Source organism: Lepisosteus oculatus, chromosome 10, assembly GCF_040954835.1.
Source record: "Lepisosteus oculatus isolate fLepOcu1 chromosome 10, fLepOcu1.hap2, whole genome shotgun sequence".
Taxonomy (NCBI): domain Eukaryota; kingdom Metazoa; phylum Chordata; class Actinopteri; order Semionotiformes; family Lepisosteidae; genus Lepisosteus; species Lepisosteus oculatus.
The window spans coordinates 32760020-32782989 of record NC_090705.1 but is presented as its reverse complement, the minus strand read 5'-3'; the positions used below and the strand labels follow the sequence as shown (position 1 = coordinate 32782989).

The 22970-nt window shown below is 37.7% G+C and overlaps 1 protein-coding gene across 1 annotated transcript; it reads right to left on the bottom strand.

Moving 5' to 3' along the window:
• Positions 1–1249: 1249 nt before the first annotated feature.
• On the bottom strand, positions 1250–19911 carry ccn4b (cellular communication network factor 4b). Its single transcript, XM_015357397.2, has 5 exons — positions 19683–19911; positions 8354–8630; positions 6668–6922; positions 4939–5132; positions 1250–3810 (listed from the first exon to the last, which is right to left on the bottom strand). Exons 1-5 carry the CDS (start codon positions 19728–19730, stop codon positions 3511–3513), a joined length of 1074 nt encoding a protein of 357 aa, XP_015212883.2. The 5' UTR covers positions 19731–19911; the 3' UTR covers positions 1250–3510.
• Between the last annotated feature and the right edge of the window lie 3059 nt (positions 19912–22970).

The following is a 22970-nucleotide window of genomic DNA, read 5'->3' as shown; positions in this document are numbered from 1 at the left end:
TTGGCTTGAGGCACTTGGTTAACGGGCCGCCTCCTGGCCACAGGACGAGGAGACTCGAACTCCATTCAGGCTAAGTGAACCAAGGGGCAGCTGCAAGGTGGACATGTGGTGGAGGAGGGACGCTGGAGACGAACGTGAAGGGAGGTGATTGAGTTTGGTACTGTACTGTATATGTACTGTAGCGAATTTCATAATGTTGGCGATTTGGTGCAGCCGAGTGAGATTAACTTGTTGTTGTCATCCGTCCTGAATTTCACTTAATAATAGATTCCATTTAATAATTGCTACTTTAAATTATTTCCTGAGCTTCAACCAATTGTACTGACACTTTGATAGACATACTGCATATCTCGTCAACTCTGAACCAAAAAAGTTTTCATGGAAAAATACTAAAATTGGTTTGAATTTGGATTTGTTTTTATTTGTAATAGTAAAATACTCTTTAAGAGCCTTACTAAAATAAAATAAGTTAATATATCTTGGGGAGCTTTGGCTTTTTAAGTTTTCTGCGTATTATCTATTTGAAAGACAAGGAATAAATGGTTAGATGAAGTGTCCAGAAAGATGTCGTACAATAGCAGTTTACCGAGGAACTATAGGGAACGGAGGTTGAGCCCACAATAGAGGAGTATGCAATGCTGCTCTTTACAGCAGGAAATGCAGTTATGACAAGGAATGCATTTTATAACAATTTAATCTGATTTATTCTACCACTAGCATGTTGTACTTTTAATTATTGATAAAATAAGAGATGAGCTACATTTAAGCGGGTTTATTCCTCTAAATGAGCAGATCTGGTTCTGACACTCCAAATGTAGCTACTGATTCAGAAATGTGAACTGATGAAGCAATGCTTCAGACTTTTAAGTTCTCTGACAGTGAATCAGTTCTTCTTCCACATCTGTATACTGGATGGTTGGGCCTAGCTCACTTTGGTGGGAGTAAAACGTGAAGCTGTTGGTTGGGGAAAATAATGTTTAAAGGTTAAGAAATAGCATGCAGTATGCCTTTGCAGAAGTAGCACTAGCTCTGGAACCAGTTAGTGCTGAAAAGCCTGCAAGAAATTCAGTTCCTCATGATAAAACTTATTTCAATGCATGATCAATCTGTTCTATTCGCAACGTTTTGTTTTCTCTTCCTGTCAGTGGAGTTTTCTGTAGTACAGTGGCTGAACATGAATGTAAATATGGAAATGCAATAAACACACTTTAAGTGCAAGGAAAATAGTATAACCAAGAAGCACTTGTATTCAACTTTGAAATGTCTGTTTATTTGTAATGACTTTATACAATTTTGAATTAAAACACTTCACAAAGCTTTCTTTTTATATTTTGAGTCCCTGATATAAAACAAAAACTAAAATTAGATATTTTCTTTAAATGCACTTGGTGCTGTCTCTTTTCTGCTGCTTCTTTTATATTAGTGTAAAATATACAAACCACCCCAGTTTGGAGACCATTCTCCAAAAATCGCCATCATAGAGTTATGAGCAGCAGGTTTGAAAATTAAGTATATTCTGTTTACTTTTTCCCCATTGCAGTTATAAACATACAGTTTATAACACATTAGATCTCTATGAATAATATATATATATAAATAAATTCTGTACCTGGAAAGCATTTTAATCTGTCTCTGTGACAAAGAGTACACATGGCTTGAATTGGAGAGGAACAGAAAAATTGACTTTTCTAGTTTTGGAAGCAAATAAAAATGAGCAAAGAGTAACGATGGAAAAAAAAATCATACCGAAACAAATGGAATGTGTCAAAAGAGAAAATAAATAAAAATGTTTTGGATATGTAATACAACAATATTTACAGTTATTAAACTAACCTGTAGATACAGCATGTGAGTGTGATTTTGTGTATTTTCTGTTCTTGATTTCCATTCTAGAAAAAAAGAAATTGGGGAAGAATATTTTAGTAAGAATATGAAGATTCAATCCAAGCTATATCTCTTGTACTGTATATGAAGCAAAACGGTATAATTTGTTCCTTTTCATTATAAAAATGCAACTGCTCTATTGTATAGTTTAGCGTAGAGGTCCTCAGGTCTTTGAGAGGGCCACAATTTAACAGGTTAGGTCTCTACAAATCGTAAGTTTAAAGGATTCCTGAGCACTAGGTCATAACTTCCAACACTAGAATATTAACATTAAGAGCTTCAGTGCCCTATTAGTGTTGATATCCATGTGCTTATTTGTTCGTATCACTGCAGTCAGGAGCTCAGTTAGTTTTTTTTTCCAAAGGAGGCACCTAAAATTTGCCAAGCAACGCTGTGCAGTTTTCTCAAGTGGAAGCTCTCGGAACCAAGAGCGTTTAAACTTTCAGCTTGAGGTCCCGGAACTGTGTATGGTTGAGAGAAAGATGTTTCTGAGGCAGAGAATCCAGAATGTGTGGAGACAGAGGAATGTCGCTAATCTTGGATTTTACAATTTTGAAATTTCATCATTGTTTAATCAAGCTCCAGTTCAACATAGTCATTGAATATCAGTATTGTCAAATATCAATTTTCAAAGCAACTACTACAAAAAGTAATGATTATTATTTCAGATTTTATGATATAGTGCTCAGAAGCCCTGTGACCTGGGTTTCATAAGGAAGTCCACGGTTAAGTTAGCATCTGAATTTTAAAACCTTATTAACCTAAAATTAGTTACATTTTAACATGAGTGCTGTATCTAGCACATTTTCATAACTCTACAACAACAAACACAACAGAGAGGATACAACACAATAAAAATGAATGGTCAATGCTTAAACTACTTCTCTGGTGCAATAAAGAAAGTCTGTTATATCACTTTGTGGTCATACCTTCTTTTGTATGCTGTCAAAGTCGGGATTTTTGCTATTCAGACATGATATTTTCCATAAAGATTGCTTTAAGCTAAGCTACAGTGTTGCTGTGGTGAGGTTTGATTATATCCTAATATAATCGTAGAGGAGTGAGGAGGAGTAATATACTGGCCTACATTTGTAGGCTGTAAAATGCAGTTAATATTCCCACTTCTCAGACAGTAAGATTGTGTAAGTTCTTCCAGGCATTGTTGGCTACCAAACCAAAAATAACAGTACAAGATACTGGTATTTCTAAGACATTAAGGCAAGAGACATAGGTGATCTACCAATGGATCTGAACAGATTTATAAAAGCAGTTATGTCCTACCCAGGACAACGTCATTAACATAATCCTCTTTTCTTTTTTTTATAAATATATATTTTCCAATAGGAAACAAGATACTTTTTTTAGAGATGCACATTCTTTTTCTAAGCACTTTACTGTGCAGTGCAGCATTTCAAAAATAAGTCTAAATTTCTCTTCAGCGAGTATTTTTGTGAAGGTGCATCACAGAAAACTCAAAAGCGTTGTTCAGGGTTTTAAACTATTAAGTAGACAAGGAAGTGGACACCTAGCGGTAAGGAGTGAGAGAAGAAAAAGTCTTTTTTGGGGGGGAATTTAAAGAAAAAAAAAAACCCTGCATTTTCCTTGACAGAAAAAACGTTCCTTTTCTTAGTTCACGATTTCGGAATAATCGTAATAGCGCTCCAGGTCTGCGAAGATGTCATTGGGATTCTTACAACTCAGGTTGCAAAAGCAGGCATTGATCCACATCATTTGCCAAGAAAATACAGAACCATTGGGACACTCAAACTGCACTTCAATGGTCTTGGATTTGTATGGAATGCAGCAGCGATTGTCTGTACAGACCCCACAGTACTTAGGCCTGTAGGGCATCTTACTGACACAGCCTGAAATTGTGAAATTGCTGGGGTTCTCTTCCCTGTACACTGACAGGCACTTCTTTCCAGGCTGTAATGCACAAAAAGAAAATAACATATTATTATGAATGGACATGGTCGGAGAGGAGCATTCATAGATTAGTCGTAATAGAAAATTGTCAATCTTAAGGCTTCATCAGTCTGAAAGCTTTCTAAAGAAATTGGCAGCAAAAAGATGCAAAATGAAATGCAAAATTAAGATGAAATCACACAAGTGTAATTCTGACATGCAAGAGGTCCTACTTTTAATATTCCCTTCAAAGTCTTTCAGGGCCATTTTTGTTATTTAGTACATGCCAATTGCTTCATAAAATTGAAAAGCTGAATTTCTCCCTAAATAACTCATATGGAAATTGCTGTGTTTGTCCTTTTTTAGTGGACTCGGATATGACACTTTCAGATTTAGGGTTTTCAGGGTATTGAGGACAAAAAGCAGCTGTTAATAAGGGTTAAATGCTCCGTGTTATGTGTGTCTTCTGAGCTGTAAGCATTGTTAACAGAGGAGCATTGACCAAATTTTTCAGAATCCACAGTGAAACATGAACCACGCACAACTAGAAACTAAAGGGAAGTGAGTTTAAAACTGCGAACAGGAGGCACTTTTTGTACAAGGATTTACGAGACTCAATAACAAGCGACCCGCTTAAGTTGCTAATGCAGTTAACCTTTCTTTCAAGACAAGGCTGGATGGATTTTGAAATTTGGAGCTCTGCTTATGTTCTTATGACAGCTGAGAGGCTTTGACAGAAGTGACTCCATCAGGGGTGAAGGCAGATTGGAAGATGGAGAAACAGGTGAGAGAGGGGCAATTGTGATTTAGAAAGGGGCTGACTAAAACAACTGTGGCAAGGGCAGGAGTCAACTCCAGGCCTCTTAGGGAAATTTAATTTCAAATGAAAAGGTCAATTCATTTCACCACTTTCATACTTCCCTCATTCAGTAGCCTGCTGATTCAATCAACCCCCCCCCCCCCAACTTGAAGGTCTGTCTTCACACAAAAAACAAGGACAGGGAGGACAGTAAATGAAAAATTGAATTATGGATTTCTTCTCGCCAGTAAAGAGAAGGCCATACTTAAAACTGCGGCACATTAAACTATTCATGTCAAAACTTGTTTTACATGCCTACAAAGAAAAGGTGCTACTAAAAAGAAACCTACCTTGATGTGCTTGGTTATGTCAACTTCACACGGCCTAAGGTTGCAAAGACGCGTCTCTTTAACCATCTCGCACTGATCGTTGGCATTTGAAATTCTCATCGACAGCCCTCGTCCGCAGGTTTTAGAGCAGGCACTCCAAGAAGTTGTCTGGGTCACACAGTTTTTATGCCAGACTTCATTTTCGGCTTGGTCAACTGTGCAAAAAGAAAAAAAACCCCACTGAGGTTAAGCTTCAAGAAGGATGACCGGCAATCACGGAAAAGAGATTTGCGGACCTGTGCAGTCAGACTAGAAGCTAAGTTTCCAAGTTTATGTACCAGCTTTCCAAACACACATGGTGGTCTGTTTACAGCACAGTATAATATCCTTTTCAAGTCTTAACAAAGTTAAAGGGATTAAGCCAATATTTACACAAAAGGAAACCTTGTTGTAAACATAACTAATTCGTTTTTGTTTGGTTTATTAACGTATAAAAGACAACAAAACAATGTATTATCATTTTAATCAGTTATATTAATGGTAAATATTGTCTCACAGGTTGTGTGTTTATATAAATGAGACAGAGGTGTGACTCCTGTAATCAGCCTCCCCAAAGACCTAACACTACAATGATTTCTGGGAAGGATTTCATCCATTTTCAGTCCACTTTTCCTGGTAAGTGTCGTAGTTTTTCATTTTTTAATTTAGAAATGATTCTGAAGAAATATAATCCAGCATTTATAACTGGAATGATGTGGATCGAAATTGTTAATTAATATGCAGGGTAGCTAGCGTATCTGGAGCTTATAGTTCGCTGTGAAGAAAGGCTTATCTCAAGCACAGTAAACCATGCATCATTTTCTTATCTTGCCCAGCACAAGAGGCAAGTCAATGTAAACTGTGTTTAAAGTCTATAAGGACAATACAACAATAGTATGAAATATTGAAATACCTTCTTTTTCCTGAGCTTACAAAAATCAAAATCACAGCTAGTATCTCTGTTCTGATTTAACCAAAAGGCACAGAGTTGGAAGTGTTGTACTTTATCTAAAGACTACAGAAACTGTTCTTCTCGAGTATTTTCTCATGTAATTTTTCCTAAGACTTTTTATCACCCACTCTTAATTCTGTTTCTGTACATGTGACAAGTGCAATTCTCCCTGCTCCCACTGGGACTCGATCTCTCATGGGCATTGAGCACAAACAGCGCCACCCCTTAGACAGTAAATAACTCTGTCAAGCCAAAAGACTGCGTAATGGAGTAACTGGCAACAGAGATTGTCTAGATTTCAAAGTGGGATGAAGCCAATTCTGTAAATGACTCTTTCCACTGAGATCCTGTTACATATACACGTCTTAAACATGATGTTTACTATTCTCATTACCACTGCTAACACTATATTACATCTCTGACAGTTCCTTTGCAACTATGAGCACTTGTTTTTTTAAACCTGCCCATAACAGACCTTTTTATCACATCAAAACTCTCTTTACAACACAGAAAACAAATGACAGAAACTTAGATGGATGTGACTTCTCACTCTCATTGGCACATTGCTGGACAGCACTGGAGTTTACAGAATCAACTGTTCATCCTGAGCTTTGAAACGCCACCCTTTTCCGATGAAGCGCTTCAGAATCCGGAAATGACAAGCCTCTCTGACAGGGGAAAGGTTGAAAAATCGAGATACCTCTAAAACATGTCATGGTTTTCGCTTTTAAAGCACAAAAGAAACAGGCTATGCGTCACCTTCAGTGGTGTGCCTGGGTGCTGTTTTGCGGACCTTCTTGGACTCTTCGTCACAGATCCACTGCTCACAGCATTTTCCAGGCACCTTGACTCTCCGAGGGGACTGGCACCAGACACGGGGCGGCTGGGAGTCACACAGGGACACACAGCCGATGGCCCCGTTGACACAGAGACACTTGTACTTGCAGCTGGGCTGGAAGCTCTGTCCGTTGCGGTAAATCACCCCATCGTGCTCACATCCAACTCCGACCACATCTGGACAGGTACAAAATGGCTACGTAAATCACCTCCAAAGCCTGAGTTAATTCAGTTAATGGAAACATGCTCTTGCTCCCTAGAGCTGCAGAGCAGTGTCGCCAAACTTGTTCTCGTCACTAGGTGTGCTGTCCTCTGCATTTCAATTAAACTTTCAGGGGGAATAGTCCTAACTAGTACTCCAGACCACATCATTTTTTCTTTCCTGATGTCTATTATTATTATACTAGGTCACATATTTTTTTTCAATTGAGTGGCATGGTGGTGTGGAGGTTAGCGTTGCTAACTCAATTCTGAACCTGGGCTGCTATTTGTGTGGAGTTTGTATGTTCTCCCCAGGTTTGCATGTTTGTTTCCTCTGGGTGCTCTAGATTTCCCCTCCAGTCCAAAGATATACTGATGGTTTCTGGGAAATTGCCCCTGAGTGTAGGCACATCTGTGTCTGGGTGTGCCCTGTGATAGACCAGCTCCCCCACAACCCTGTATTGGATAAAACGGTTAGAAAATGAATGGATTCAATCCTTTATTGTTCCACTTGCTTTCCAGTGGACCAACTGAAAAAATATCTAGATACATATCATGTACTGTACATTAAAATGTCTTCATCCACCCAGACGTTTTTTATTAGATGTCTCACAGCTTCATTTTTAGTGTGGTAAGGCATTTAATGAAAAAATCTTTTTGGGTGGAGGTAGATATTTTAATCCTGTACAAGTCTTCTCAAAGAAATGTCACGCACTTTAATAAATCTTTAACGAGTGCCAGTGCAGTTAAGGCCCAGACATAAACCGTCTCCCTTCAAGCCATAAAATTACAGCTATTTTCAGAAACTAACACTCATTCTGTGATGACGTTTCACTAATTTCTGAATCAGTAAAAGTGCTCACTTTGTATACTCAGTGGACTGCATGTACACTGAGCCCTGTGGTCCAGGTATCCCAACCTGTAGTGCACAGGGTTGGGTTGACTTTAGTCATACAAGTTGTTCTCAGCCTTTGACTTCTGGGTTCTGCTGGGCATCTGCAAGCCTGCAGTGATGTCAGTGAGCGAGACACTGCTCCTCTAATCACAGCTATCTCTCCTAAAAGGCACAATGGAACTTGAAGCATGCTGAAAGATGAATGACCCTGACAGACAGGTGTATCCACAGGAATTTGTTCTGTGTGTGTGTGTGTTATTGAGATTGGTGCTATGACGTCATCTTAAACAAAGTATAAAATCATTTACACCTTTTTGTGCTTAAAGGGAATTCTGAGGCATGGGTTTGAACAACTAAACGATGGTTGGGGATATAAAATGCCCCCCCCCCCCAAAAACAGTTCAACATCCAACCTCCTCTCCCCCCAGCAATACCAGAAAAGCTCATTTGAGATAGTGCAGCGTAATTAACAGTGCAATGGATGCTGCAAAAATATGTATTTTGACACTTACATGCACACACGCCTTTTTCGTACCTAGGCTTGTCCGCGCTGTAGTCACAGTAGAGTCCCTTGTGGTAGTCACAGATGTCCGCCTCATTGCAGGTCTCCCCCACCTGTCTGGCACAGGTCTTACAGCAGTCACAGCCATCCATAACCAGGCTGACCCCCAGGGGGCAGCGTGGAGGGATTTTGGGACATTTACAGGGCCATTTGCAGAACTGAGTCCTGCTATACGACTCCGTCGCTGTGTGCGCTGGAGGCATGCTGGTGGAATTCTGAAAATACGCCTGCAGAACGAAGAGAAACATTTTCACTTTGGTGTTTCTCACATCCTTCTCATTGTTCTGGTAGTGTAGACGCTCTTCCGCTTTAAATAGAACAGCAAACTAATTGATTAAATATTTGCCATTTTAATCTAATTACCCTGCATGGAGCTAAGATGTTGTGGTCTCTTTTAATCAGCTTAATGCTACTTGACCATATTCCTTTCTCTTGAGTCCTTTCTTTCTTATTCTGTCTTGGATCCATGTTTAAAACTTAAACTTTGAAGTGCATGAATTGGTCATAATGAGTGTTTCAGGACAGTTAAATACTCGATGATCTCTCCTGACTCCCAGTTCTCCAGGGCACTTATTAACGAGTGTAAGGTTGTTACACTGTAGTCACAGTAGAGTCCCTGGTGTCCTGACCAAATTTCCCCCTGGTCTTTACCAATCATGGCCTCCTAATAATCCCTATCTATGAACTGGCTTCATCACTCTGTTCTCCTCCCCAGCGATAGCTGGTATGTGGTGAGTGTACTGGCGCACTTTGGCTGCCGTCGCCTCATCCAGGTGGGGGCTACACATAGGTGGTGGTGGAAGGGAGTCCCCATTACCTGTAAAGCGCTATGAGTGGAGAGTCCACAAAAACAGTACTTAAGTGTAAGGTACTTTTACTCTCGCCCTATTCTCATTCTTAAAACTAGAATGAACTTTTTTTTTACTTGTTAATTGAGTTTAATAATCTATAGGCATGATTTATATTTTGCAGGAGGATCGAAACAGAGACAAATACATTTAGTATCCCTTAGAAATAATCAGACCCTTGCATAGTTGTCACATTTTTTTTGCTATAATATTTGCAGTCACGAAGCTTTGAAGCAGCACTTAATATTTGTTATATACATTACTTGCTCCACATATTCACAGGAATAAAAGGAAACGATCTATTTCTCATCAGCAGGGATTCAGAAGCTTGTCAAGACTGATGGGGTACATAGAGGGAGCAAAACACTCACAAAAGAAATGTTAGTTTCATGTCTAAACCTGGGAGAAAGGTTCACCTGTCAGCAGGACAATGATCCAAAGAATAAGGCAAGAGCTGAAATGGAATGACTTAAAAGCAAAAGAGTGACTATCCTGGAGCAGCTCAGTCAAAGTCCTAACTTAAATCCTATTGAGAATCTGTGGAAAAATCTGAGGTTTGCTGTGCATAATTGGGCCTCAGGCAACTTGAGCAAATCTGCCAAGAAGAATGGGCAAAAATTGTACCAGGCCAGTAAGCAAAGTTAGTAGAGACTTAAAGACTCACAGCTGTAATTGCTACCAAAGGCACTTCTGCCAAATAAAAGAGTTTGTTGAGTTAATGTCACAAATGAAAAATGTTGAGTTCATACTCAGAATACTTATGCAATCAACATATTTCAGCTTTTTTCTCTTTCATCTGTCTGGACATTTACTATAAATTAACTAACCTAAGCATCTCAAACCCCACCCGATGTTTTCAACAGATCACCTGTTCTATGTTTTTATTCAGATTTTATTTTAGATTTAGGTTCAATTTTGGAATGTCAGAAAAATGGAACAACATTGGAAGAGTCTTAATACTTTTGCTGGTCCCTGTGTCTTATGAGGCTGCCTGGAGGCTGAGACACCCTTATGTCACACTTGGTTAATCTGCAGAAATTGTTCCCATGAAAAACATCACGGCTGAGTTAAATTCTGCTCTAGCAAACACTGTGTCAGCATGGTCAGATGCTTCTCCACATCTAAACACCAAGTTAATCAGTCTTGATGTTTCTTAGTCTGTGACAAGCTTCCATTTTCTGTAAGTGGTTTGCTTGTTGGCTTTTCAGTCTTAAAGTTTATGCAAGAATTGAGCTACAAATGAATAATTATTCATGTGCTTTAGAGCTACTGCAGAGCCTTGCTCCTATTCAGGAAGCACAGGAGCGTGGAACTGCTAGAGAAAAAGACAAAATAGAGGTTCTGTGGGATCTAGGGGTGTTCTACTTTTCTTTTGGCCTAAGTTCTTAAATGCCTCCTAAAAAACATTTTCCAAATTCCACCATGTTAACTTTTTGCTTTTTAATTTTTTTTTTACAAAATGTGAAGCACTTCTATAAACTGCTGGAATATTTAGGAGACTCATCCAGCTTTTTCAAAAATGCCACAGAGTGAGAATGTAAGGTTGTACCAAACTGAACAACCTTTATCAATACAGGACACATACTGTAAACCACAGTTTCACATTTTCAGGAGGAATTCTGCCAGCGTAGAGGTTTCAAAGCCTATTCCCAGTGTGACATTAATTAATAATAAAGTTATTAATCTCTCGCCAACAATACCAAGCTTGTGCGGTGTCACCCTTTGGGATGGGCAAATTACTTGTTTGAATTCCAAACACGTAAAAGAAACACAGGGAACACACCAGAGCTTTTGACAGATTATGTTAATCTTTTCTTCAAACGCATTCCCTGTTTTCAGCTACTGTTCTTACAGTGTTATAAAACTGATTTAATTCCTGCATTAGCTACTAATCTTTTATAAAGCTTTAGATTTCAACCTCACAAACCGTTAAGACTAGTCACTCATCTAAGACTTTATTTGGTGGGCATTGAAATTACGGTTGAAAAAAGGAAAAGAAGGATTAAATGATCTACTGAAGTTTACCAACAAAAGAACATCAAAAAAACTTATATAGTTACAAGAATCTGTGCAGGTTTATGTTGAGTTACAGTGACAAAATTGTTGATTGCAATATACTTTATTGCATAAACCTGCAATTTAGCCATTAACTGACTGTGAGTAGTTTATGAGACAATTTATTTGAATGGCATGTGATTTATTTAGTTGAAGCCACAAGACTGTTACTCACTTAAGATATGTCAATAGTATATTTAAGGCTTCTCAGTTCTACAAATGTGGAAAGACAGGCTTTTGTGACAATTCAATATAAACAGGAAACACTACGGATCACTTAAGATCAAATGATAGATTTTATTGCACTTACTGTATAAAGTCCCTTCAAGGTGAAGATGAAAGTTATTTCATGTATAACCACTTTACACTTTACTGCCACATCCTCCTTAGATAAATAAGAAGCATCGCAAGGGAATAATCCCAGACAAGGAAATCATAGAATAAACACAATTTTGTATTGCATGGATAAATCCTGCCTTGATACATAACAACCTTTTCAGATGAGAATAAGTGATGTATTGAACAATGCTTTCATTTTGAAGGCAAGTTACTGTATATCTAAAGCAATAATAAGATCCAGTAATAAAATAAATTCACAGCAAACAAAAAAGCGATACTTAAAGTAGGTACAAATCTGGAAACATTCTAAAAGATATTAATGTACATTTTCATGACATCGAAAATTAACTATTAGTTGTGCCATTTTGTTACAATTCACCATGTGCCAATGCTTTTAAACTTTCTTTAAACTGGATTTATGGGATTTGATACATTGTTTTATGAACATTTCTAAACAACATATTTAAGAAAGTATAAAAGACTGTTTAATTCTGGGATTTTGGAAAACTCTTCCATGTTCTTAAACTTTAACAAACTTTAAATGATATGCCTGTGAGGACAGGACCACACATACTGTAAGGGCAAAAGATATTACTTTGTTTCAGGCATACTTTAAGTTCTTATGTTGTTTTTAATGGCTAATAAAACTGTACAAAAAACCTCTTTAGAGCTGACCAAAGGAAAAAAAACATGCTCCTCGTGAGTTGTGTTGTTTATAAATTCACCAACTGCAGTGTAGTCATTATAAACATTGGATAATTGAGGACAGTAGTTTCAGGGAAGTAATAATGAGCATGAAACACCTATTAAAATAATCACACATTAGAAAGAAAATGTAAGTAATTGATCAATCTGAAAACTCAAATTGTTGAAGGCTTTAATCATGAAGACCTTTCTAATGCAATGTCAAGATATCTTTTTGCATCCGTACTGTATGAAGCCCCAAACCATTGGTCAGTCATATACCCTGTCAATATCAATTTTCAAAGGGAATGCATTTGAGTCTTTGTGTAGTTCCTGCTGTCTTCATGCTTTATAAAACAACAGTCTGAGGCAAGGGAATAGACATCCTACAATAAGATCTGAAGCTTTTCGAAACTCCAGAGCAATGGATACAATGGAGTGTTTGCAAGAAATAGCATCCATCCATTTTCTAACCACTTTTTTCCAATTCAGTGTCACTGGCGAGCCAGAGTCTTTCCTGGCAAGCAACAGGTGCAAGACAAGATGCACCAATTGCAGGACAGATGCACAGACACAGTCACACCTAGAGGCAACTTTTCCAGCTGCCATTTAACCTACCAGTATGGTTTAGGACTGCGGGAGGAAACTGCAGGACCCAGAGGAAACTCACAAGATCACGGGGAGAACATACAAACTCCTCACGGATAGCACCCCAGGTCCAGAATTGAACCTATGGCCTCAGCACTGTGAGACAACCACTGTACCAACATCTCCCCCTCAAGCAATTGCCAAAGACGTAACTCTTTTAATAAAAACAGATCTTTAATAACTAATATTAAATCTAATCTTAAATAACCATAAGACAAAATCTAATCATCCAGTGCAAGAACAATTTTGAATGAACGAAATGCCACACCTTAGCAAAATCTTCATCTTTAACATACTCCAAAGAATTTCTTCTAAATACTGGTACAAACTGGCTTAAATGACATGCAGTAGATAACAGGCGAAAGGCCTCTTCAGGTAAGAAACAAAATTTAAAGCTTATTTGGAAATGATTCAACTTCATAAGCGTGTTGAACAACTGGTGAATTTCACGAAAAGTAACCTGATTAATCAAACAATTTTGCTTTATGCTGACAAATCTAAAGGTGTTATGGGAACAATTCATATTTGAACTTACATTTAAATTTGTGAACTTATAATTATCACTTTTAAGACAAAATGAGGCAACACCTTACTTACCTCAAAAGCTAAACTGATTTCTATATGTTTTGCTATGACATATAAAATGAAATCCAGATTGTGATTTAACTTTGGTGGGAATGCATGTTTTCCCCAGATAATAACGTCATTTAAAATAAAAAAAAACTTTTACAGCATATTAATGGAGCAGATGATTCTTATCATCGTGCGTATTTTGTTACACATCATGTTAATCGGGTATGTATCGCATAAAACACTTGAGTCTTGTGTTGAGCTCTCAAATCTCTTAGAAGGAGCCATCTGAAAGGTATGAAATGACTGCATTTGCAAAACAATGACTGGGCACTTTAGAAACTGGCAATTCTTGCCATATGTTCTTCTGCACTTTATCTCTGGAAGGCCTCAAAGGAATTCAAGCCTTCTGTAAAAAGTAAATGAATAAACTAGGCCACTGGAAGTTGTTTTGAAAATAAGCGTTTTAATCAGATACCACAGCAATGTGCTCTCTCCAAGCAACAACCACTTTACCCTCAGAAAAGAAATGGAGCTCAATCATTCTTGGACTGTGCATTCTTGGACTGACTTCCAGGAAAAAAATAGTAACTGGAGAGAGATGGTAAGGAGCACGTGTGTGTGGTTTAGGCAGTCTAATAAGTTTAAATTTCTTTTGGTTACATCAAAACCAGACTGCATTAAGTTATGGGCTTAAATGGCATTATCAAAGGACCTTCAACTCCATCTGTGGAGACCACAGTTTCCTGACCCTGAATGGAAAAGACAACTTTATCTAATTCCTTTTGTTAGAAAATTCTTCCCCTTTTCAAAAGGTTGGGTGAGATCCTCGAATCAATTAGTCTCTAACTACAAAACAGGCTAGATGGGTCTAAAGACCTCCTCATGTTTAGAACATATCTTATGTTCTTTTATTGCTATAAGTTTTTTTTAACTTATGACATAGTGTGCTTAGAACTTGCCAAAAGTATTAAAACTGTCCACACATGGATGCATTCAAGAGGCTGTCACTCAGTCTCCCTTCTCCACTCTACTTTCTTAACAAAATTGAAAAGCAGTGCACTGTGAAACCATTACAGAGCTAATGTACGATTACATTTCCTGTCCTGACTTATTGAAATCCACAACAAGGTTTTGGTTATGCAATAAAAATATTGTTAAAAAAACTTGTTAATATGGCATATGTTAATAATCTTTCATAGTCTTCCACAGTTGTATGCACTTTTTGTCTTTGCACTCATTTAATTTCTCATTATAATTCTGTTTTACTAAGTCTATGAGCTTCTGACCTACTTGTAGATCACAAATACAAAACTAAACTGTTCCAAAAATAGCAAATTCTGTTAAGCTCTAGTAACAGTTTATGGAGCTTGCTCAAGGAAGCTTGTCCTTAGTGAGAGAGTTTAGAAACAGACATACTTGAAACTAAAACAATTGATATTTTTGGCTTTTAAAATTAAACAACAAGTAAAGAATGAAAGGAAATGAAATATGAAAGAAATGTCCAATTAAAACTCATTTAATGGGCCAGCAGAAATAGTATCTTAAGCAAATGAGCAATGTCCTTTACACAGAAATGATACTACAGTGGCCTGGAATTTGCATCAATACTATGCACTTGTGACAGAAGTTGAAGAAAGATTTGAACTCCTGCTGTTTATGAAGACAAAGCCACCATCTCTAGTCTTCATTTTAAAAGCAATCTCTTAACGCAGCAAAGAGATTTTCAAACTGATTTCCACAGAACTGAGATTAGTGAAGCCCCATCCATCATATACAGCACCAGACAACTATGAACACATGCTTCAGATATACTTGTCTCCTTGAAAGACAAAGGAAAAACACTGGAATAAGAATCAAACACCTGAACATTATAGAAAATAATAACAGCTTTGACTCTTAGGTGCAAACAACAGAAAACAAAATAACTCTTCTTTTTTGGAGCTGAACACTGGAAGAATTAAACTTGAGAAAACATCAGTTTTGTTTTGTTTAATGTTTGAAATAAAAAAAGATGCTGACAAGACTTAGTAACAACATACAATAATTACACAACAAAATGCGTTGCCAACGTCTCTAGTAGGATTAATTATTGTCCTTCTCCTGGAATTGAATTAATAATTAAAGATCTTTACTCTCGAAGGTTGACTACAGCTGGGCTGAGGCAAAGTCAATCCAGTGGCCTTCTTCAGAATCAACAGTAAAATGTGAACAGAAGGACAGAAGTGGAAATTAATTAAGAGCTCAAATTAACTTACTACAGTAAATAAAGGAGGCACATCTATAGGCAAAGGGTGTATTGAACCAGCTATATTGTTGAAGCTGGTAACCTGGCTTCTTTCAAGAAACAGCTGGATGAGATCTTGGCAGCAATTAACTACTGTCAACTACACAAGATGAACCAAACAGCTTCTTTCTGTTTATAGCCTCTCTTAGGTTCTTATTGTTTCCACTCAGGCTCAGACCTTAAACCCAGACATTTGTACCACAGTCGGTTTTCTTATGATTCAACACCAGTGAAGGGAAAAGTCCATGTACTGTAGAAACATTTCACATCTTCAAAGACAATTATTTTTTGAAAGTAGAACTTATATCATCACGGGACATTTTCCCAGTACTTCAAAAGCAGATAAAGCTCGATTGTGGGAGATCCGTGGGGGAAATGATGGATCGTGCTCTCATTACAATACTTCCATATAATGTATGCTGGTGTTCAAATATTAGCAAGTATCCACATAATAAAGTAGTTGATAATGGAAGCAATTAGAAAATCCATTTTATTTTTATATAGCACCTTTTTATATAGCACCTAGAGCATTCCTAGGCCACTTTACAATAACCATACAATAAAAAACCATATCGTGTACATCATACACTATAAACCAGATGTAATTGAGAAGAGTAAAAGAAAGAAATAGATTGTGATTTAAATGTCATTGAAAACATATGCATGCTTAAGTCAGATTTACAAACACTGACAGAGGCTGCGTTTTTACTATGGTCAGGAAGAGTGTTCCAAAGACAAAGGGTTACAGCTGAAAGGCTCATTCTCCCAATGTACAATGTGAAGTCCTTAGAATGCTGGGGAGCCTAAAACCTAGAATCTAGTGCCCAGAACCAGTGGAATGAAGAGAGATAACTAGGATGTGTGTGGATAGTAATTCTCGAAGGTATACAGGACCATGCAACACCTTATAGGTCAACAAGAGAATTTTAAAGTCTATCCTATGAGACACTGGTAGCCAGTGCAAGATCCACTTGTTCAACTGGCCACAGATTTCTGTATGTAAAAGGTGCAAAGAAAGAATTAAATGCATATATATTTACAAACAAATGCAAAAACCCTTTTTAAATTGTGACTGCATGTTACTGCTTCCTTTTTCAGTCTGAACCTGTTTCTCAGCAATGTTCTCCTAATACTGCAGATAGGAGGGGACCGTACCTTCTTTATCCAGGAGGGGGCAGCATAGTAAAGGGCACAAGCCCTTTGAAACCAACCCCATTGCAAAAATAATCCTTGAGTAATGAATCAGGTGTATAACTCTACCTCTCTAAATAACCCAGGTTTGTCACCTCCATTGAAGTACCATTGCTGAGGTTGTTAAAATTAATCAGAGATTCAGGGAAAGACTGAGAGACTTTTATATTTTTGACACCAGTCTCCTTTATTTGGTAAAACTTACTGTAATGAGAAAAGGCAATTAATTAGGATCATCCCTTTGTTGAAAGACATTTCATTTTCTTCTTTAAGATATCTGTACAGTAGTTATGAATGCAGATTTTTTAGCTAATATATTAGTTTATATATAATGTGTTGAATGTATAAGACTTTTCAATAAACACATTTTAGCAAAGGTTTCATATCTCCACCAGCTGTCTGATCAGACAGGTAAAGGTACTGTATATATTATTTTTTTCTAGAAATGCTTCCAGAAAATTTCAGTTTTATAACACAGATCTCAACTTTGTGGGATGAGCAACAAACTGTTGACAAGGCCGTTACTATAAGATTTGAATGATCTTCTGGACAGAAATCCAGATGGCATGGCACAATTTTCACGCAGTATAATCCAAGATCCTGGAGTGTACAATAACACTTTAAACACATGCTTTTCAACCGGCCTCATTAGGGAATGGATCAAGATAAAACTAGACAAGAGGCAATCATTTTATTTCATACATAACTGCTAAATAATTTTTGTGAAGACAAAAAAATCCCTGAAAATAACCCACAGGACACCAGAAGATGTACTGAAGGTGACCACTCCACCTGGGACATAATGACTTTACTCTTGTACCTATGCATGACTGTCCACATTATGTGACTTAATAGTACTGCATAGTTTAAGACTCCACATTTAAACTTGATTAAAATCAGATTTTGGGAGACATTGTAGATACAGTGCAAACCACTGAGAAACGCTCCCATTAAGACAACATCTCTCCAGAAAACATTAGAGAAAATGAATATAAATACACCTCTATCTTTTTTGGAGGCAGGGTTCAAAGGAAAGCAGTTGGTAATTGGTTTCCATCAGTAATACTTAAGGTGAAAGATGTTCAACGAACTGTTAGCATAAATAATTAGAACTGCTTGACAGCAGCTGAAACGCCAGAGAAGCATCTCGTGAAAAACAGAACTTGGGACTTTTGTCATGTTAAAATGTTTTGACTGGTGACAAATGCCATAACTTTCTGCAAGAAAAAGGAATGTCCAGGGTGAACTACAGTATATCTAGGTGGTTTACGCTTTTTATGTCCTATATATCCGGTATATTCCGGATAATTACTTCTCGTCGCTCTTATTTTTGTACCTATAATTTTTGTACCTAAAATATTTCCATGAAAAAAAAACAATCCGATAACCTTGAGAACGGAATACACACTTCCATTACGGGAACTGTGGTTCGAACATGAGAACCCCGTCACTGACGAACACTTCTCCCAATCTCTCTGCAATTCATAACAACGGGCAAGCCATCAGTATCCTTTTCAGTTTTTTCCTCTTGTAAAAAAAAACAATCGGAAAGAAATGCATTGCTACCCGAGCGCCAGCTGTTCGACTCCAATGCCTTGAAGAAGCTGGAACTTTTTTCAGAAGTGAAATTCTAGACACAGCCGAGTCCACGTGGGGATGTCTGTTTCACGCCCCCCTCATACAAGTTCACTGGCATTTAGATTTCTATAAGGAAAAAATCAGATGCTTCTGTGCTTGTCAGATGAGGCTTATGTCGGTTTAAATCAGGGTGGTCCAGCTCTGGTCCTGAAGGACCGGTATCGTCTTCAGGATGTCTAGGTCTCGTTAAAGTAGCAGCATCAGCAGAGGTGGAAGTTGTCTAAATTGGTCCAATTAAGCCAGTAAATAACAAATAGACGCAGGTCATAATTAGAGGTCCCGCCCTCATGATCCAATAAACTCGATAAATATTTAATAAATTCACCTACCCTGGTATATTTGCATTACTGTTTTTTAAATTAGTTCATGAAACTCGTATCTACAAAGCCGCAATAAAGTTATTTCATCATCATACTTACATACATATATTTAAACATTTAGTGGAATTTAGAGGGCTCAACATTCACCTAATTTATCTGCAGTACGAGGTTGCCTGCGGTCCGCCTCACTCTTCAAGCCGGTCGTTAGCCTTTGATGTGCAGGAAACAATGGATTGCCACGTGTGTAGTGTTAATTCAGTCACCATGTCTCTGAAGCATGCAAGCAGTAAAGGTCGCCAAGTAGTAAATAAAATTAGTAAATGAAACAAATCCCCTTTTTAAACTGTAATAAAAACAGTGGTAGTTCTGGAAATCTTATGTTGTGTCATTTAAATTAACCCGACTGGTGGCGTTTCTCTCCTCTACCGACATTCATTCAGCCTTTTTCATCTTTTAAATGTTGCTCTGAAGGCGAAGTTCCTATTCCCAGCGCACGACAGAATTTTGACTTCCAGTTCTGCAGCCCTCTCACTCTATCAATTCCTCTTTTGTCCCGCATATATGCGCATCTTCACTGCACCCCGGACATCTACTCTGTCAAGGTTCCTCAGATGAGGTAATTTTGGAAAAGACGCAAACAATGGACAATAAAACAGAGAAGAGGGAATATAAAAGGTGACCCCTTTTCCAGTGACTCACCTGATGAATGCTGGCTGATATTAGAATCCAGCGCAGAAGCCACCTCATTACTGGATCCCAGTATTAACTTCATTGAACCCAGAATGAGATCCTAGTAAAAACAGAACGCATCACTTTTTGTCGACCTTATTGAACACCTAAAAGGACATCCATCTGACAGCTCTTGCTCTCTTTCGTGTTGTTATTACACTCAGCCCTGACGTCAGTCTAAAGGACGAGCCCTGCATTTTTGCTTCAGCTATTTTCTCCTGCCTTTCTCTCATCCCCACCTCCCTGTATTCGCTGTTGTGTGAACCCGGCTCCTTAAAGGGAAAGTCATCGCGGCTGCATGAACAGAACCGTCTGGGACGTGTTTTTACAGTTGAACTCCATATTCACTAATTGCTGTTTACTACCTCCTCGCAGAAATACGATACCTAGAATTAATGTACCTTCTTGACCAAAGAGCAAAGCGGAATTACGGAACTGTATATTTACAAAAGCTGTGTCCGCATTTTCATCATGATTTACCTTTGAGAGTCATTGCTTATTTTAGAATGAAGTGGCTCATAATAATCCTTATCCACAGAAAGTGTTAATGTCAAGGAGCACGCAATTTATTTTTAGGTGTACTAGGTATGTTTAAACAGACTGATTTGCAGACCTAGAAAAAATGTCTCTCTCAATTTAAATATTGAAGCCTGGAAACATCACAAGCAAAGGCACTCCTGCACTTTGCAAATTTTGTACTGAATTCACTAATAACAACTGAAAGCATGTTTGCCAATTAAAAAAAAATATATGTCTAGATAAATAAAACGTCATTCAATGCATTATGTGAGCATATAATATGCACACATCCATTTTCTTACTCTTTCTTCAAATTCCAGGTCACAGGGGAGCTGGATCCTATCCTGGCAAGCAACAGGTGCAAGGCAGGGTACACCCTGGACAGGATGCCAGTCTCTGTCAGGACAGACAGACACAGACATGCACACAGTCACACTGGAATGCGCATGGGAAAAGCATACAAAGTCTATACAGGTACAGTAGCACACACCAGGGCCACAGTGTCACAAGGCAGCAATGCAAACCAGTGTGTTATATGCTCTTACAGTATATATGATATTGTCCTGTGCACTTTGAAAAAAAATGAGAAATAATACTGTTAGCACATTGTTAAGGATCCTGGCCTTTTCACAATGTGTTAATGAGCTTACCTGCAGTGCTCGCGATGCAGAATCAATCAGTTTTCCAGACTGCCCCTGTGGAATGACATTATGATGACAGAACACAGACCCGTAGTACAAAGTGCCACTTGGATATCATCTGCTTATATTGGTTTCACTTTCTGTAAGAAGCTAATAGCTTGCCAAAATATTCATTCATTAAAAAGAAGACAGTAGATGAAGAATACCCTACTAAATGTATTGCAATGAAACGGAACAATCTTTAAAAGTGGTCTACGAAATTTCTTTATCTGATTTGAGTGTTATAATAAAAAAGACAATAGACAAGACAATGTTTACCATACAAACATGTTTATCCGTCAAGAAATGGTAACTGAAAAGCTGTGCGAAGTTTTTGTCACAAGCTTAACAACAGTGTATTGGTGTTCAAAGCAAAAAGGTCTATAAATTGATTTACATTAGCAGGTGATATGATGCTTTTTCAAGATGTTTCTAAATCACAAATAGCCACCTCAAAATGTCAAGTTGGTCTCTTGCACAGTCACCTGTATTAAGGGTTTCAGGTACAGTATGTGAAGCCTTTAGTCTTTGATGGTCTTCAGTCACCTGGCGGTTATTATGATCTATCTTATGGATTCCTGACTGTGTACACCAGCTGTTCCATAAAACACAAAGTGATTTAGATAGAAATTCTCTTAGCTGAAAGGTTTTCATTAAGTCACCTTTAAAAATCATCAGAAATTTTCTGCTGTTTACTAATGTCCAAAGCTCCATTACCTCATAATACAGTAAGTGTCAGTAAATAGTGGGCCATGAGATCACAATTATACTGCAATGCCCTGACGTCCCATCCAAGGTGTATCCTGCCTTGTGCCCGTTGTTTGCTGGGACAGGCTCTGGTTGACCCGTGACCCTGAACTAGATGGAGCAGTTAGAAAAAAGATGGTTAGAATCTTGATTTACCACCTGAATTACATTTTACATCAGAATAGATGCAATTTCTTTAGGTTTCTGCTGCCCTTGTTTATCACACAAAAAAATAACAACAAATACCTCATACATTTTCTACCAAAAGCCATCCATCTTCTTGTGTTGACCTCAGTTCAGTTCATTTGTCATATGCACAAGTGCAAAGAAATGCTTTTTTGCATGTATGCTCCAATAAAAAGACATTTAAGGAATCACCAAAAAACATCAACACTAAACTGCAGCAGCAACAACAAATCGACCAATTTTCAGTGACAGACCTTGTCACTGAAATATCACCAGACAAAAATAACTTTTTTTGTGTTTTTATCCTGCAAAAATGCTGCCTATTACAATGACTTTTCTTTGCTGAACACCATCAAAAAATAAGATCCTTTGCTATATGTAGTTGAATAGTGTCCCCTCAGAATCAAGTGTCATGCTGTTGTTAACTGATTTCAGCTGTTTCAGAAGGAAAAGCAGTGAGTAATGGGATATTGTAGTCACTAAGGGCTCATGAGGTAATTCAGCCTAAAAGTTCATACATTGAAGATCATATTGTTCAAAGTTATGGAAACCTGCTTGCAATTTTAGAGTATTAGTAAAGGCTTGTTGTGGACAAAACCATCACTTCCAAAAACGTTGAAGGGTTATCTCATTTAATCTACTCATTTTAGATTTATGACTTCATTGTGTTTGTTGGGCATAAAAATAAGAATATGTCTCTTTTTCGGACATCTCTGTGTAGTTTAGCATTATAATGTATAACTCTCGTGCAGGAACATCATATACTTTAAACAGCAAAGATCAAGCGTTGCATTTCCCTAATGTCTCACCTTTTAATGAAAACAGAGGGTTATGTCAGGCTCTTAGTGATTCAACTACACCTCCCTATGGGTTTCTAACCACATCTGTCTCTGAGGACCTTTGGTAATGTGAAGACACCGTCATTACAACAATCTCCTCTATTGCTTATACTATTTGTTAATATTTAAGCTTTCAAATGACCTCTGTGGTTTCAAAAAGAAAATAACAACAATTTCCTCCTACTATTTTAAGTATCTTCCTCACCCCAGTATGGGTATTCATTGCTTTTATAGGAGTAGTGTTTGTCAGTGATATGAAAATACAGTATAAATATATAAGATAAGAT